Source organism: Micropterus salmoides, unplaced genomic scaffold (genome assembly GCF_014851395.1).
Source record: "Micropterus salmoides isolate LMB-PRFRI ecotype aquatic unplaced genomic scaffold, ASM1485139v1 Ms_hic_scaffold_1916, whole genome shotgun sequence".
NCBI lineage: Eukaryota > Metazoa > Chordata > Actinopteri > Centrarchiformes > Centrarchidae > Micropterus > Micropterus salmoides.
This window is the reverse complement of record NW_024041058.1, coordinates 1-19,015: the sequence shown is the minus strand read 5'-3', so window position 1 is coordinate 19,015 and position 19,015 is coordinate 1. Positions and strand designations below refer to the sequence as shown.

General features: G+C 40.5%; 1 protein-coding gene across 1 annotated transcript; it reads left to right on the top strand.

The window, feature by feature from the left end:
• The first annotated feature begins 2,327 nt into the window (after positions 1–2,327).
• LOC119911152 (zinc finger protein 239-like) lies at positions 2,328–10,182 on the top strand. The gene is made up of 2 exons (XM_038729965.1): positions 2,328–2,460; positions 9,306–10,182. Exons 1-2 carry the CDS (start codon positions 2,368–2,370, stop codon positions 10,140–10,142), a joined length of 930 nt encoding a protein of 309 aa, XP_038585893.1. The 5' UTR covers positions 2,328–2,367; the 3' UTR covers positions 10,143–10,182.
• Positions 10,183–19,015: the final 8,833 nt, after the last annotated feature.

Sequence of the window (19,015 nt, the reverse complement as noted above, 5' to 3'; positions counted from 1 at the left end):
AATGGAGTGGAGGTGGACATTTTGAAGGCAGACTAACAGGTCTTTGAGAGTCATAATTCTAGCTGATAGACAGGTGTTCAAATACTTATTTGCAGCTGTATCATACAAATAAATAGTTAAAAAATCACACATTGTGATTTCTGGATTTTTCTTTTTTTAGATTATGTCTCTCACAGTGGACATGCACCTACGATGACAATTTCAGACCCCTCCATGATTTCTAAGTGGGAGAACTTGCAAATAGCAGGGTGTTCAAAACTTATTTTCCTCACTGTATATACTTTTAATAATCCTTTATGTTCTTTGCTCATCTTATGTGGTGTTTAATTTCCACAAGTGTACCAGTGTTTTGATATAATGACCTTCTGTGAGATTGTTTGTTTCATGCTTTCCTGTAGAAGGAGTTTCCACTGTGGCTCAAGGCTGAGAAAGGCTTTTCTGTTGGACTCCACAATTATTCTCTAGCATTAAATGTCTTCTCTGTTTCTCTGGGTCAGACTCTCTATTCTCTGCTGTCATTATTGGAGAGATTAAGATACTTGTCTACAATGCATCTTTACAGTGTGAAGTACTTTTCGACATACATCATGCATGTCGGGATCTGGTTCCATCTGTTTATCCATACTAAATGTTTTGGTATACTGTAAAACTTTGAATATAGCCCTGGCTTTATGTGCTAAAATCACTGAATTGACCCTGCCTTTATTTGGGACAGGCGTCCATATGGGACTTTAATTCTTTTTGCACAAAACTGAAACTACTATCAAACAGTTTATTTATTTCAAACAGATGTATTATGTAAAATTATCAAATGATATAAAATACACATCATTCATTTGATCTAGCTCCGACAGATGGCTTATGCGCTTTATTTTGAAGACAGCAACCTAATGAAAACAACAACGAGGTGCAGGAGACAGAAGTTAGCAGACAGAGAGCGATGGACTTCACATGACAGGATTCACAGCTTGGATACATTCTTATGAAAAGCTGTTTTGATTCTTTTGATCGTTGGACCCTTACAGACTAAAGGAATAATGTAGCCATGCAGGTTACACCGCTAAATCAAGAAGAGTTAGACTTTGGGTCTCTTTGTTTCAGTTAAATGAACTTAACATTGGTAATGTGGAGAATCTAACCGATCCAACGATGTTCAGCATGGCCATATTGATAAATTGATCATACATTTAAACATGAATATTTGTTTTAACGATCTAAGCAGCTAAAGCGGGCGACCCCGCAGGGTTTAAGAGGTTTTACACATCCAGAGAACTTCTATAAAAACAAGACCAGGCGTTTATTTGTCAAAATGTGTTCCCACACCAGGCCAGTACGTCAGTTAGCGGCGTAGACGGATGACTGTGCACAATATTGTTTTGCATTAATTACACTGACAAACTTAAATCTCAATGATATTGCAGAGACATATTTCAGTTACTAATTAGTTATTATTAAACTACATAGGCAAATGTGACACTAAAAATTGTTTTCAAGTTTTAGTAAGCCTGTGTTAAATGCACGTATTTGAAACTTTAATGATCACATGATGTCAACTTTGCAGGTTTTTCACCTTATAAAACACATAAAACATACATTTTGATGTTCATAAATATCACCATTTAAGTATAGACCCTTAATATATTTTTATTTACTTACAAGATAAATAAGCACGACAACTATATACATGATAAGTTGATGTATTTAGTTATATGAGCTCAAGTGCAATTTGAACAGAATCATTAGTGGTTTCAATATTATTATTTTTATTTAATTTATTTACTTCAGTCATCAGCTACTGATAGGGGTAGTGTCTCAGATACTTGTGCAATGCATTGTATTTGTATAGTATGGACTGTATGTCGTGTGCGGTTGTGAAGTCCATATGTGTTTGTACTGCGGCCTTCTGTGGCACTGATGCCCAAGACAAATTTCCTTCAGGGTACAATAAACTTGATCTTGACATGGTGGTATCACGTAACAAGCAATAAATGCATTAAAGAAAAACATTATCTTTTAACTTTACCTTTCTTTAGACCATATAATATTTCCAAAAAATGTCTGATTTTTATTTTGAAACGTTGAATTTGTGGTTTGTTTTTAGACCATATGCATTTCCCATAAAAGATAAAGAGGTTAAATATTATATTGTCATTAAAAGTTAAAAGATAATGTCTCTTATTAATTAATAGTTGAACCAGAAATATTCTAATCTAGCCGCAGCTGGAGGATTTACGTAGACCGAGAATAAGGCCGTTACGTTTTCAACTTCCTTTAACTTCCGTCACGTCTCGCGGGCCGCAGGACTTGATCAACGCGTCAGTCCCAGAGGAGACCTGCTGGATCTCAGAGACCAGGACCAAGAGCGGGATGGAGGAGGACAACCAGGACCCGGAGCCCCGGAGCAACAACGTCCCCGGAGGACAAACAGCAGGCTCGAGCTCTGATAGCACCGATGTTCAGGTCAGTGTTCATGAACACAGCTAGCAGCTAACAAGAAGCTAACGTGGCGTTAGCTCGGCCTGGTTCCGACACGTAGCTTCATATTGACTGTAAACAAGATGTAATGTAGCAGGATTCAACAGTGGAGCCATCAGAACCCCGTATCTCTACAGAACCCACACTTAATGTGACGGTCGGAACCGGAGAGGAGCAGGAGGTGGAGGAGGAGCAGGAGGAGGTCGTCTCTTGTAGCATGTAGCCTGCTGCCTGGGTGTTAGCATGCTAGCTAGCTGGACAAAGCTAACGTTAACTTCCTGTTCCGTGTGGCAGTTTAACTGGTGGCTGAATTAACTGGTGACAGTCCCAGATGTGTCGCAGGCTTCCGGATCCGCTGACTGCAAACCAGGAAACGCGTTCAGATAACTTTGTTTATCTCCGTAATGTATCGTCATGGAGATAAATGCTTCTGGATGTAGTTTGCAGGCTACATCGTTAGCTGCTGGATGATTCACAGGGACCTCTCCCACCTGCAGATTAGTTCACAGCGAGGACTTTGAGCGCCATCATGGAGTTCAAAACGTCAGTAAACCGTCCAAATGTTGATGTCGTCTGTCTGATTTGTGCCACGGTCTGTTCACATGTGTTCTTCCTTACATAAGGGAAACAGGCTGAGGTGTTTGACGCTCAGATGGAGCGCAGAGTGGAGACGCTGTCAGCTGTGCAGAGCGCCCAGATTAACCTGTGATACAGCTTCGTACCATCATCACCTTTATATTCCGCTATCTCTGCAGTCGTTACCGACATCGTCAGCATTTGTATCATGTGTCGTTATTTATCTGACGTGGAGCTGACCTGAGAACAGTTTGTCATGCAGCCTGTCAGTGAAACAGTCTGGAGGTTTAGGCAAAGTGCAATTTATACTTCTGTGTCAAATCGACGGCGTCCCTCTGGCGTAGCTGCGCACGTAGACCCTATGCAGGAGTATAAATCAAGATTTAGTTCAGTAAAAACGTTTTTAAAAATCCTAGAGGACACACTGAACTAAATCTTGATTTAGTTCAGTGGATGATGAGGACATCTGATGGTGCACCTCTTCACAGGGAGGGGAAAAGAAGGGGGGAAGCCAGCCAGACCAAGAGACATCCAGCAGGGTGAAGATGCTTCCTAAGCTCTCTGCAGCTCTCTGGCCACCATGCTGGCCATAGCTGTCACCAACGACCCACACTGCAACTATGGAAGGAAAATAAGTGAGCGTAATAAATTCTTCTATGTCACATCTAACGTTACAGGAGAAAACGTCACAAGGCAGCAACACTTCAAAATATCTAGATATTTCCAATATAACATTAGCGGTCTAAAGTCTATTACAGTGTTTGCTGTGTGACCATAAACTTCAGTTACCACAGTCAGAGAAAACTAGTTTAGCTGGATATCATGTGCAGTGTGTTTTAAACATGAGTAGCTAACCTTAGCCTAGCTCGTCATGTCTGAGTGCACAAATGCACTGCCAGTCAAGCTTCATGCCAAGACGGCTAACGCTAGCTAACTGTTATACATGTCATTCTAAAAAAGGAGACAGACTCTGTGACCTTGCCAACAGTAAATATAAATATTCATTAAATCCTGCCATACTACACTTAAAAAGCATTTCTATTGAAATGAGCAATACACCCATGATTGGTCAGTCAAACCACCAATAGAATCTCTTATTTAGACCTTTTTTTGACTTTTCAACATGCAAAACTCTCTCACTTGCAAAACGGTTTAACCTGCAAAACTTTCTGACTCGCAAGGAAAATGTTTTAACTTGCGATCAATAAGGACAAATTAGCAATTAAAACTTTCTGTAACACAAAAAAAGGCCTGTTTATTTTTACTTACAAACTTAAATTTAACTTAATATTTTGGAGATAAATATGCTCTGAAAACATTTTTTTTTGCTTGCATCAAAAAGACACAGAAATACCTTCACACAGTCGCTCATGTCTCATTTCAGTCACTCATTTAACAAACACACACAGAAGTTGGAAGCAGGGGTGCAGAAACTATCATCAGCTTGGAGTGGTGTAGGCTATATACGATGTAGCATTGTCTGTGCTCACTACTGGTGTGAGAGTAGGTTGTACGTCTGCACAACGCAAACCCTGAACAATGCACATGTAAATATCTGCAACATTGTTCTTTCTCTGCAAATGGTTGTATTATTTTTCTCTATTCTTTTAATATTCTTATATAACTTGCAGAATCAGAAGGAGCTTTATTACCAAGTATTGTTTTACACGCACGAGGAACGAGGAATTTGCTTTGGTGATAAGGTGCTACACGTAGACAAACATACAGTCGACATAAATAAATGTAGAAATGTATAAATATGGAATAGACAATGCGAGCTATTTTACCAGTGAAAGTTAAATCAATGAAAGGGCAAAGGTCAGTGGAGACCTATGCCTTTTTGGACCAGGGACCAGGGAAGTTCAGCATAACTATTTAGCAGCATTTCCCTAAGATTGAGAACAAAAACTCTACAGGGCATTTGGCCGAGGTGCCCAGAGTTTCTGCAGCCAATCAGCTCTTCACCTTTTTTGGTTTTGGGGGGCCGATGCCGATACTATAGTGAAAAAGAGCCGATTTATGAGCAGATATTATAAGATTTTGACAATGATTTGGATAGTAGACCCCTTTCCTGTACAAACTACACCTAGAACAGGCCGACATTGAAAGCTGTGCCGTATGTGGGCTATAAAACCTGTTCCCTAAATGGATTATGTTAATAAAATAGACTAGTCTCAACAACTTAACATGTTAGCAATTGCACATCAATAATTATTTGCTGCTGGAAGGTGCAACTTTTTCTGTAAACAGAGAAAGTGAGAGAGCATGTAGCATGTGTATTTTACTTTACATATAATCTGCCATAACTTCAATGTAGCTTATTCACATCTAGTTCATCCTTTTACCCAACTCTCTAATTCTAACCAAAGCCACGAGTAACCATTTCACAACCACCCTTCTGTCTACATCATGCCGTCTACGATACAATGACCTGCTGTTGAACAAACGAGGACCTGCAACTTTGTCTGGCAGGAAGCAGTGTTAGATTCTTGTTCGGCTCACGTTTATTTACATGTCTGCTCTGGTTCAATCATTTCCAACACACCGACTAAAACTACAAACCAACTGCTCGCCGATATACTTAGAATACGTTTACCTATAGTTTAACGTCTCAATTTTAGCGCTGCCCCCACTGATAAACACAGCGTTAGCTTTGTGGCTAATTCAGCAACGGCCAGCGCTAGCTGCTGTAACGTTACGTGATTTTAGAGAATATTTAGAAGTGATGATCTAGGGACAAACGAGATGACCGTTAGCTAGAACTGCCACAATGTTTCAGAAATAAATCTACAATCACGTCTGTCAGCTGCGGAGCCTCCAACTCTCAACTAACGTTCCCGTAACATTGAACATGCTGCTGTGAGCCTGGAGGAAGCTTGGAGAGGGCAGTGAAAAACGGGAAGGTTAGAAAGTCATGAATGTTTTCAGGAGAGAAGTGATGAGGGCTGTTTTTTATTATTATTAAAGTGGTGAGTCTGTTTCTTAGTAGTCATATCTGCCATTAGAAACAGCTGATGCTGATTAAATAGAATTAGCTCATATCGACAGATATCGGCCGGCTGATATATCGGTCGGGCTGTACTTATATCAATCGATAATATCTGCAAAATGATAACTCGGTCGGGCTCTAGTGTTTACAGCTGATGGAGTTACGCTAAATACTGGGTGTTAGGGCTGCTACAACTTTTTTGATATATCAGTTATTGAAACGAATAATCGACTATTCGGATTATGAATGGCAAAGTTACAGAATGCGTCTTATTTAGCTATCAGCTTTTAAATTAAACTTGAGGTTGTTTCAGGCATGTGCTATAAACAGTCACTACAATAAAAGAAATACTGCTTTCAAAAGTTGCCTACATCTTTTAATGAAAGTTTCTGCTGCAGTAACAGAAAGTTCCACTGAATCTAGTCCTGATCTGCTGTTTAGTGACGGAGCAGTTTACACGCCAGTACTGCAACACGCCGGGACAAACTGACACTACAAAAAAAGGAATAACGTCATGCATTACATTTGCTGAATTTACAGGGGGGTCAATAACGATTTTGTAGTAGACAGCGTTTCACATTTATATATTTCCCCCCTAACTCTCAAAACACTGTAATTTTTGTTTTAAGGGAGTTTGGGGCGAATTAGCCGCCGCCTCACGCATTGACAGAACTGTTTTCTCTTCTTTAGAAAGTATGAAATTGTTCGGTGTTGCTAATCTTGCGCACTCTGCAGCAACACGTTCTTCAGCTGGGAACGTCGCCATGAGCGATGCATCGTTTATGATTGTAAAGTCAGGGCACATCTGGAATGTGAACGCGGCCGCTGTGTCATAAATGTAGTTCTCTCAACGCCATTAACAATCAAATTGTCGAGGGTAGAGAAAACGTTACAGCTCATAGCGTGAAGTAAAACGGCTTTAATGGGAAGCTAGCTCGCTAACTAGCTTACCGAGATGAGTCTTCATCATCCACACAGCAACAACGTTACGCGCCTCCTCTTCAGACGCTCCGGTGTTTCCAGGAGAGCGAAGCTTTGCAGACGCTGCAGTTAACAACCTTTTTGCTGACTGAAGAGTGAAGTGCTCCCACTCTCTGGAGGTTTTGGGTTGTGAAGGTGTTACTGCAGCTCTGATGTTGTGTAACAAATTTAATAATCGATTTTCGTCGACTACGTCGATTAGTTGTTGCACCCCTGGGTATTAAGTTTTAAGTTTTCAAATTGTCAAACTGTTGTCAAATTTTTTACCAGGTCGGTCTCCTCTTTAAAAACAAGCGGAACAGCTGATTACAAGAGGTAATAAAGCTCGTTAAACATCTCAGCTGGAAATGTTTTAATAACCTTCCAAACTATCGTGATAGTATTTTTGTGTTGCTTTCTCTGTGCTGGAGTTATTTTGTGAACATGATGGCTTCATCCAATTTGTTATTAAATTTGTAACGAACTTTATCATGTGTCTTCATTTTACTCCCACAGAAAAAAGCTGCTTTAATGGTCAAGCATAGCCTTTAGTTTTTATTATATTCCAGTCAAATCTGCTGTTAATTTATACATTTTGCTCATGGATAGTGGTTAAAATTAATGATGCCTGTGCATCTCTTTCTATGGCGTCAGCTGGTTAATTTGCCTAATCGTCGCAGGTCTTTAGAGCACGGTGGAAACGCACACAACAGCGGGCTGAAGGAACCTTTTAGTTCCTTGATAAGAGTACTTTTGGTGAAAATGCAGCTTAAATGAGCTTTGTTGGGAGTTGCACATGCAGTGCCTATGTAAGGACTACTAGCCAATCAGAAGCAGAGTAGGGCGGGTCTTGACAAGCCGGTAAACGAGGCTTCAGTCCAGCTGTACATGTTCCTGAACCAGCTTAGCAACCTAGACTGGAGCAAGAGTTTCAGAACTGAAATTCAGACCATCTAACAGATGTAATTTTACCATTTCGGTTATGTTATCCTGTCACATCTCTTAACTCATCGGCAGCCTTGTTTAGTACGTGGGCTTAAAGTGAAATGCTGTGGGCTGTTTGTGTAGCCTAAATAAATGTTTAAACACAACTGGAATGCTTTCGGTTTACTTTTTTTGAAGCCATGTAACAACCTCCTTTTATAGCTCTGTTTCTGAGCGTTAACAATCTCTTGGCTCTCTTTCCTGCTGCACCTGGATCTGGGAAAGTCCCAGACATTTCTGTCTCTCTCTTCTCTCATCATTTTCTGACCTTTCGGCACCGTCTTACTGTGCGACACACAGAGCAATAGAGTTTTAACACTGTGATCTTAACTTTAACTGTCTGTTTTGTAACACAGTTTTCACACAGATCTGCTTCTACATTCCTACAAACTCTGGTACCCATTTCCTCCGTTGCACAAGCGTTGCGTGAAAGTGCATTTTTTTTTACCCACCAAACAAAATGCTTCAGCTTCACCAAAAGGAACGTCGATTTAAATTTTGTTTTGTAGCTTTTCTGTCAGAATTTGCCTCTTTTTCTTCATGCAGTTAGTACGTGTTAATATTAATGAGGGGCGTTTCACTGAACATTTACAGGCAACTATGGCCGTTTAAGGTGTCGCACAAGGAGGTCGCTCACATGCGCAACATTTCAAGTTAGTTGTGATTTATAGAGGGAGCACTGCTTACAAGTGTGCATACGCACGGTTTTGTAACTTTTTGGTGGACGCCATTTTTGGCTTTTGGCGCATGTACACTTTTATTGAGGATTCTACGCACAGTTTTATAAATGAGATCCCTGCTCAGCTTCCAGACTGGAGTCTGAAGGACAGGGTGATATTAGCTAGCTAGCGCTAACAGCCGTTACTTTCCAGCAGTTGGGAAAACAACAGACACTTTTATCAACGGACACACTGTGACCCACACTGTACATTTACTGCTGGACTTACTAGCTCACTTTCACCGTCACGTTCTGCCGCTCACTTTCCCAAATTCGCTTGCCCACTTACTACACGCGACACACACACCAGTAACTGCCAGTTAACTATGAGGGCAAAAAAGATACCCAAACCAAAATAATTGTTCATTGAGCGTAATTGAGGTAAAATATTCAATAAATCGTGATTCTGATTTTAGGTCAAATTGTCCAGCCCTGTCGTCAACAATCCTTCTTTACACAGCTGTTGCTGTGAACAGAATTGTGGGTGAAAAAGTACTGTTTTTGTTTTTTTGATTTTCAAAACTAAAACCCCAAGTTGGTAACAAGAGCTTCACCATGACATCTAACTACTGTCTTTCTCTCTGTGTCTCTCTCTTGCTACAGAAGCGGAGAAAAAGAGATGGACTCGGACGTCACAGCTGTCCATTCTGTGACAAATCCTTCGCAAAATCTGAATATTTAAGTATTCATCTGAGACATCACACTGGCAAGAACCTACACACCTGTGAGCAGTGTGGGAAAACATTTGCTAGAGCTGATAGGTTGGTTAACCACCGACGTGTTCACACTGGAGAGAAACCATACAGGTGTGATCTGTGTGGGAAAACGTTCGCCACATTTGCTAGGTTGGATGTCCACCGACATGTTCACACTGGAGAGAAACCGCACAGGTGTGATCTTTGTGGGAGCACTTTCACCACCTCGGAGAACCTGAAAATCCACGGACGTGTTCACACCGGAGAGAAACCGTACAAGTGTGATCTGTGCGGGAAAGATTTCAGTACATCAAGTCAAATGTCAAAACACAGACGCATTCACACTGGAGAGAAACCGCACAAGTGTGAACATTGTGGGAAAGCTTTCAGTAGATCAGATGAATTAAAAACCCACCGACGTGTTCACACTGGAGACAGACCGTACTGCTGTGAACAGTGTGGAGCGTCTTTCAGTAGATCTGATCACTTACAAATCCACCGACGTATTCACACGGGAGAGAAATCGCACTGGTGTGAACAGTGTGGAAAAGCTTTTATTACATACAGTAAGTTAAAGACCCACCAACGTGTTCACACTGCAGGGAAACCATACAGGTGTGAACAGTGTGGGGAATCTTTTGCTGTGAGTAGTTCCCTTAAAAGCCACGAACTCATTCACACTTCATCAAATTTGTCAGAGCCAATCCATCCGTGCAGTCCTCTTAAAGACGTGTACCTACTGTAAAATTCCCCCAAACCCCTATAAAGCTGAGCAATACAGTAAATGTTGTGGGTAAGCGTACCAGTTCAAGTGAATCAAGTGTCCTGGTCATGAAGCACACAACTAATACTCTTAAGTGTTTTTCACAGCAGCTTGGGATCAGCCAACGTCATGCAGAAAAAATAACATCAGCAAATTAGCACAGTTGACAGAAGTTGAGACTGAATTAAAGAACAATGATGGCAAAAACAAAAAAGTCAAATAGCTTATGATGCACTGTTTGACAGTGAATCACCAGCAGTAGGTGACAGTCTCACTTTATGATAGCGTTACGATTATATTATCATTGACTTTAATTCAAGAAATCATCATTTTGGCACACACCCTACCCAAGGGCGTCACCAAAGGGTGTTAAAGTGGTGGAGATAAAACACTTAGCCCAGGAGAACTGACAATGCACAATATTGACAAGATATTCTAATAATAATTTGAAGAAATATTCATTGATGAAATAAATAATTGGGTAGTCCAGAAGATTTTGAACACTCTCTTAATTTCCTGCATTTTGGAGACATTGTCTGCATTAATTAATGGTGGAAATGTCTTTATTTATATAAAGAGAAACACAATTCAGGTGGCAGGTGAGAAATGGGAATATAAAAATATAATGCTGTAATCAGCAGCTTTTTGTTATAAAGGGATGTAATGATCGATCTGCTTGGGACTGGAATTGGCCGTTTTTCTGTTGGACCGGCCATGATGGCGACTGAAGCAGAGCTGTGTCAAATGTACTGCTGGTCACACTGAACGTTACACATGTGGCGGCGCACAGCGGCACAGACTATAACTAGGTATTGTCACATCCAGACACACGCTTAAACATGTCGGCGAGTAAGTTCTTCACCGTGATTGAAGAAGAAACTAGGCTCGCAATTTACATCGGCAGCGAAACGCACAGAAAAATCGTTAATTAAGTTAAAAACGACGACCTGCTGGTCTTGATTGGTAATTAACAAGCCTCCTCCATACGCGGCGCACCTGCTACTGTGGAAATGGAAACACAGGTGAAAAAAATTTCTAAACGCCAATCCAAAATTGTTAGTGTATGCTGACCATTATAGTTGTTAGAAATAAAGAAAATCTGAATCAGCAGGTCAGACTCTTTAATTTAATTAGAATCAGCCATGAAAAATGCAATCAGGGCAGCTCTACTTAATTCCCATGCCAAGTCGGTACTAAGATGGCATCCTCTGTGGATCTGTTGGTTCTGAAAACAAACTGGTGAGGGTCCAAGGTGGCTCGATGTTGTTTGATGACCTGCCACATATCTATGGTTGTCTCCAGTCTCTGCTGATGTCTCCACTCGCCTCCTTGATGCCAGCTTTCTGTAAAGAGCCCTCACCTCTCCATTGGTCCAGGCTTATGTGTATTGTCCACACTGTCCACTTGAACTGGTTTTACAGTTTGTTTGACCCTTTGTATCAGCTGAATGTAAGTGGGCAGAAGCAGCAGAGACCAAAATGGGGACGAGGGAGGGCTTTGTAGCTGTAATGCAGTAGCCAGGTTTCAACCACTAGAGGGCAGTCACTCTGCTTATTTGTAGCACAATATGTAGATTTCTAATAGTTCACAGGAAAATATCCTAACCCTGTCAGCTGAAATAAGAGTTTTGGGAGTTTAATTACTCCTTAAGAAGGCCATGGGATGTGGTCAAAAGCTCCAACAAAGAGGCGGTTTCTAAGGATTTATTACAGATGTGTTCCCAGAGGTCTAAAATGAACCGCCATGCTGGCTGAAATATTTGTTTCTATGCTAAATACTTATTTTTCTCCTTTGTGGATTTTTCATTGAATCTTTATTTTATATCTGTAGTTAGTTTTTTATTTTCTTTCATTTATACATTGTTGTGTCAATATTCACTATATTGCCAAACGATTTGGGACTTTTGGCCCCTTAGTTCCAGTGAAAGGAACTGTTTGTGCTTCAGCATCCCAAGACATTTAGGACAATTTCATGCTCCCAACTTTGTGGAAACAACACTTTGGGGATGGCCCCTTCCTGTTTCAACATGATTGCGAACCAGTGTACAAAACAAGGCCCATAAAGACACGGATGAGTGAGTTTGGTGTGGAGAACTTGACTGGCCTGCACAGAGCTGTTACCTGTTCGTCCAACTTCGTTGATTGATCTCACAAATTTGCTTCTAGAAGAATGGTCAAAAATTCCCACTAACACACTACTAAATCTTGTGGACAGCCTTCCCAGAATAGTTGAAACTGTTATAGCTGCAAAGAGTGGGCCAGCTCTATATTAAACCCTATGGATTAAAAATGGGATGTCATTAACCTTCATGTACATGTAAAGGCAGGTGACCCAAAACTTTTGGCAATATAGTGTATATCATTGATACTTTTCCTGCTAGTCTTTTACCGTTTTTAAATTTTGTATAGTATAATGTAGTTACACGTTTTCAGTTTTATTTGGTAGATTTGTCCTGTTTTGGTGAGTCTTGTCAGGTATCTCAGAAGGGGTGGAGGTCTCCAACGACTCTTTCTCTCACATATGGATAGAAGTGATTACTAGAGAGACCATCTATCAGCTGCTTCTTAAGAAGAGTACATTTCTTCATTATACGTTGGGTAAAATCTTGTGGGGCCCTCACCTTCCCATTTCTTGAAAACATCCATACTGTTTGGAGTAAAGTCTGGGTCACATGATGTTTCACTTAAACAGGTAATTTCATTTTCCTTGACTTTGGTTCCTTTACATAGTCTTCTCCAGATTTTAAATATGTTAACTGTATATAGTTATGAATTTTGATCTGTTGGTATTTTCTGTTGCTGAATGTGGTTTTGAATCTGTTGAGGTTCGTTCAGCCTGAAAGCAAAGTCTGAAATGTTTCATCTTAACTGAAAAATCCAGCTTTATCTTTGAGGAATGAACAGAGAGACGAGAAAAACCAGAACCTGGAGGAAAGAGACTAAAGAAGTGGAGTTTCTGCTGAGTTCTGAGATCAACGTCTGAAGGACTCGGTACGCTTCAAACAAACTAGATCACGTGACGTCTGTTTATACCTGCTCCAAATGTCAACGCTGGAAGACAAAGATCACAGAGTCCAGATGTTTCAGAGGCCTGAACCAGGTCCACTGGAGGCCTCTGGGTTTAACTGCTGTGCTTTGATCCAGTGTGTAGTGAGGAGGAAGAGGCGCTGAATAAACAGGGACTACAAAAACACTACAGACCACATTTGTGTTCAGGCTGAACAAACCTTTGTTCTTGTGAAAGTCTGACTGAATCAAATCTTATTGTGTCTTCATTCTCTGAGTCCATTTTAACAGCTGGCTGCTTTCTGTTCTGTCACTAAATGTGTTGCTTTCTGTTTAACTTGCATCCTGCCAGGGTTGGTGCTGGAATAATCTGAGCTGGACACTTGAGACTTGGACTCGAGTCCTTTTCAATCTTCTCATTAAAGGAGTCGACACAAAGAGAAGCTTTGACTCTTTGTTTGAAACAAGATTTGTTGTGGCTTCAGAAAATGTGACAAATTGTGACGGGTCCAAAATCTAAAGACAGCAGCTTCCAGCATCTTCTAAATCCTGCTGCTGTAGAAAGTTCTGACATGTGGTTTAACTTGACTCTTAACTTCCTGTCAGTGGTTCTGATTTCCTGCAGCTGCTGACTTCTCTGTGTCTGTAGAAATAAAGTTTGTTTGACTGCACGCATTAGAACGAGCCACAAATATCCAGAGAGCCGCAGCTGTTATCCAGCCGCTGGGAGGTTCACAGGAAACACGCCCGTTCAAGCCCCTTTCATTCAGCTGCAGGATGTCACCATGAGATGGTGCTTCCTTAACAAAAATACTGAAACACATGACCCAATGTGTGATGCCCCACATCAGTGGAGTTTCAGACCAACAGAAGTCAGATAACAGATTAAAAGTGTGTCACCACCAAGTTACATATTTTATTTGTTTTATGATTCCCTGTCTAGTTAAATCTGTTCACTGTATGTCTGAACATAAAAGCACCACACTCAACTTTCTGCAAACAGATTTCTCATTTCTGTTATTTCACCCAGTAACTCATTATGGAGAAAGTCAGTCTGAGAATACGTCAGGAAACACTTTATACTTAATTTATCGTCGTTTCTATTCAGTCACATGAGGCTGGTCGTTAAGTGATTCAGTGTTTATTCCAAATATTTGACAATTAAACGTAGCAAATGACTAAACAAGTCAGTCAACTGCACTAAGGACTCAAGCACAGCCTGCCAGCTGTTCTACTGATCTCACAACTACTTCTGATGAAATAAATGAAAGTGCTGCTGTGCTACAAGAAACGAAGCGCCTGATGAGTGAATCGACTGGCTAGTGAAATGGATGGAGTAGTATTAAAGGAGAAAGGTTAATTAAATAGAAAACCTGAAACGGAGCTAAAGTTGGCTTTGATTTTCAGTTACATCATTTCCATTTCCCCTGAAACATTTAGGACATATCTGATCATATTCTGGGTTAGTCAATAGGCCTAATTAATGCACAATCACAATATCTTTTAAAAACGACCTTAGTCGTACACTCAGGTTGGAATTGATGGGATTGAGCAGCTGTTGTTACAGTTCTGCAAGACGTAGCCACAAAAGCCAAAGTTAAACACGTGGCTTCTTCTCTACCTCTTCTGCTCATAGATTCCCTTTCTTACGCCTGAAATCCACCGGATCGCAAGCTCGTTTCTGTGAACACACTCGCTCGGGTTTCTTGTCCGCGCAGACACAATGGGGGGAGAGTTGTTGGGCAGTTGCGTTGTACAGCGCCAGAAACAGTAATGAAAAGGACAGAAATTTGTGACAGCGTTTTGCTGCAATGTGCAATGCAATGTAATTGCTTGGTACAGACTGTATGTTGTGTGCGGTTGTGAAATCTATATGTGTTATTGTTTGTACTGCAGCCTTGTGTGGCACTGATGCCCAAATTTCTCTCAGGGGACAATAAAGTTGATCTGGACATATCATGTAACAAGCAACATAGGCATTAAAGAAAAATATTTTATTCTTTTAACTTGTTTAACTCCTACTGAAAAGTTGCATTTGTGGTTTCTTTTTAGACCATTTGCATTTGTGCATCTAATATTTTCCATAAACTAGTTAAACGAGAGATAAACAGAGATAAACGTCATCACGTTTTCAACTTCCTTTAACTTCCGTCACGTCTGCGGGCTGCAGGACTTGATCCGAAGAGCTCCGACAGTCCCAGAGGAGACCTGCTGGATCTCAGAGACCAGGACCAAGAGCGGGATGGAGGAGGACAACCAGGACCCGGAGCCCCCGGAGCAACAACGTCCCCGGAGGACAAACAGCAGGCTCGAGCTCTGATAGCACCGATGTTCAGGTCAGTGTTCATGAACACAGCTAGCAGCTAACAAGAAGCTAACGTGGCGTTAGCTCGGCCTGGTTCCGACACGTAGCTTCATATTGACTGTAAACAAGATGTAATGTAGCAGGATTCAACAGTGGAGCCATCAGAACCCCGTATCTCTACAGAACCCACACTTAATGTGACGGTCGGACCCGGAGAGGAGCAGGAGGAGCAGCAGGAGGAGGAGGAGGAGGAGGTCTCTTGTAGCATGTAGCCTGCTGCCTGGGTGTTAGCATGCTAGCTAGCGGGACAAAGCTAAAGCTAACTTCCGGTTCCGTGTGGCAGTTTAACTGGCGGCTAGATGCGCAAAGTCCCTCGCTGTGAACTAATCTGCAGGTGGGAGAGGTCCCTGTGAATCATCCAGCAGCTAACGATGTAGCCTGCAAACTACATCCAGAAGCATTTATCTCCATGACGATACATTACGGAGATTAACAAAGTTATCTGAACGCGTTTCCTGGTTTGCAGTCAGCGGATCCGGAAACCACGACTGCGACGTGTCACCAGTTAATTCAGCCGCCAGTAGGGAAAGTTAATTACGCAGGGCTCTCAAGTCTCGCGCATTTCAGCCAGTTCACGCGCTCACACCATGTATTTCTCACGCTGAGAAGTAAGTTAAGAGATAACGTCCTCCAAGTTGTTCATTAATGGACGATCATTTCTGTGCCGAGTTCACAGCCTCATCTCTGTAGCTGCTAAATGCCAGAGCCGTTCAGCAAATCCGACAAATGACTTGTCTGTGATCAGAGATAGTGAGAGCAGCTGATGTTGGGAGGACAGACAAATGTGTTGTAAATTATTACTGATGCAGTCAGAAACTCTCCAACCTCTTTGCAACCTGCAGCTTTGGCTTTTTTATCCAGCGCCCAGCAAAGTAACTTTAAAAAATAAAAGGACCAATATTTCAGTGTAAAAATGCTCAGCAGGTATTGCATTGAAAAAGTATGTAAGTAGTATAAGCTGGAAAATGTAGAAATAGCCAATTAAGATAAAAGTAGCCTACTCAAAGCATAAAGAAGAATGTCCCATATGTTTATATTATTCATCATGCATTCATGTAGTTGGTCGAGGTTGAATTATTTTGTATCAGACTGCAGTTAATTATTATTTTTATTTTAATCTGTTGATTATTTTCTCCATTAATTGATTTGTAAAATTCTGAAAATAGTCAGAAAGTCCCAAGTGAAACCTTCACAATGCTTGTTTTTGACAGTCGAAACATCAAAATGATTAAAATCCAATAAAATAATCAAGTAAAAGCAGCAAATCTTCACATTTGTGAAGCTGGAACCATGAAATGTTTTTACATGAAAAATGACTGCCAAAACAGTTACCAATTAAATTTCCATCAATTAGCCTAACTGATGTAGTTCTACTAGCTGAACTTCTATAAACTGTTAAGTAATTTAATTTACATCAAAACATCCTGTTTTCTAATCTCTAAATACATTTGTGTGTAAAATTTTTAAAGTAACTAGTAACTGAAGCTGTCAGATAAAGTACATTATTTCCCTTTGAGATGTGGTGAAGTAGAAAGTGGCATGAAAAGAAAATACTACTTTGTTACTGTCCACCACTGGGTTTAGCTTTGGCTACTGAAACTAAGGAAAGGACTAGAGATGTATTTCTATATTTTGACTCTGGATTGAAAGTATCATCCATCATGATGGTGTGAACAGCTGACCTTGAGCCACAGTGCTCTAAGTCGGAGCCCCCTACTCCGTCATCAAGGCATTTAAATGTGCAACAAACATTACAACACCCTTCATAAGCACACAGCTTGGCATACATGCATAGGTTCTGCCATCCTACTGTAGGCCTATGTGCACAGCACTGCTGTTCATTGGGCTTGTTTCTTTTTAGAGTTAATACATTTCTATTTTTGAAATATGTATATATAAAAATAGTCTTATCATATTTACCTATTGTAGTAATTTCTATTTGTTCTGGTTAATTATGATTTATAGGTAAAATCTAACTGCTAGTAAAAACTTGAGAGAAGTGGCTGGGCCGAGACGCCGCTGCTGCAAATATTTGAGTGGCTCCTCCTCTAACGCGCGTTCTCACTCCAAACTTTTGATAAAACTTGAGAGCCCTGAATTACATTGTTGTGAAACCTGTTAGGCTTTTTAGATGAAGCCTTCCCTGTCTGACAAATGTAGAAGTGGGTTTTGACATTTTTTCTGTTTGTGAAAGTACAAAATAAGGCGATCGCTGCTTTTTCACGATTAGACCACATTGGACCAGGTCTGGATTAAACCTGGACTGGATTATCCCAGAGAGGCACAACACTTTATGTGAAACCTTTATTCTGTTAGGAACCAGACCAGTTGGAAACTGAAACAATCACCCTGGTTCTGTTCAGGAACCGGAGCTTTAGGTGTGAACCCTTAAACATCATGCAGAAAAGATGCATGATTAATAGAGCACGAGGGTGTTCAGGGTTTTTCCTGGCTCAGAATGGGACTTTGCAAAACATTAAGAATGATCGGTTCTCATACAGCAAACGCAATGAGTTACCTTATGACTGAAATCTGTTATTTCTGACCATTTGATAAATAAATAAATATTCACAGCCTGGAGGAGTAATAAATTAGTGTATTAATAAATATAACATTAAATAAAAACCTTAATGTTAATATTACAGGTTACACTTTATTTGAATAGTCTGCCTACAGACAGTTCACTAGTTTAGATTTCACTGTTTAACAAATAAAACCGTTTTCTGAATTTACACCACCGCGGGAAAAGTTTGATTACTTAACCCTCACAGCCCAAAAAAGTCTGTGTGCGCATCAATCTCACAGTCAAAGCTTCGCAGCGAAACAAGGATCATGCCATTTTGGTGATATAGGTGTCCTCAACGTCTGGATTTACATAGAACTACCAGTTTTCTCCCAATAACTTAATATACAACTTATTACAATGTACATTTCAATGTTTAATGCTGTAATTGTAAAAAATAACATTTTCAATAAATGTTTTTAAAGTGCGTAAATAAATCCAAAATTGTAACCATAACCCTGGGTTGTATATGCGCATGTGTAGGAGTCGCATGTATGTGTACGGTCCATAGACTGTATAAAAAAGGTTGATCCCACAAAACCTGTGATGCTGTGACACCAGGACTCTGTCAGAAACAGGCGGGCAGAAGAGGCTGATTGTAGAAAGGGAGCAGTCTGATGAGAAGGTTTAAGTTGAATGATTAATAATCATTTTGTAAGTTTATTAATAAACAATTTACTGTTTTAAGTACATTAAATAGCAATTATATAATTTTGCTTCAAATTTCACTTCTTTAAAGAGGTGGTATTCTGCTTTTTGGCTTTTTCCCTCTCCTTTATTGAGTTATATTCCTTTTTTGTCCATGTAATAGGTTTGCAAAGTGAAAAAGCCCAAAGGGAGTTCCCATCTCCCACAGAAAACTCTGCTCTGAACTGCCTGAAAAAAGCTCGTTTGTAGTCCAGCCGTTTCCTTTTCATTCCTG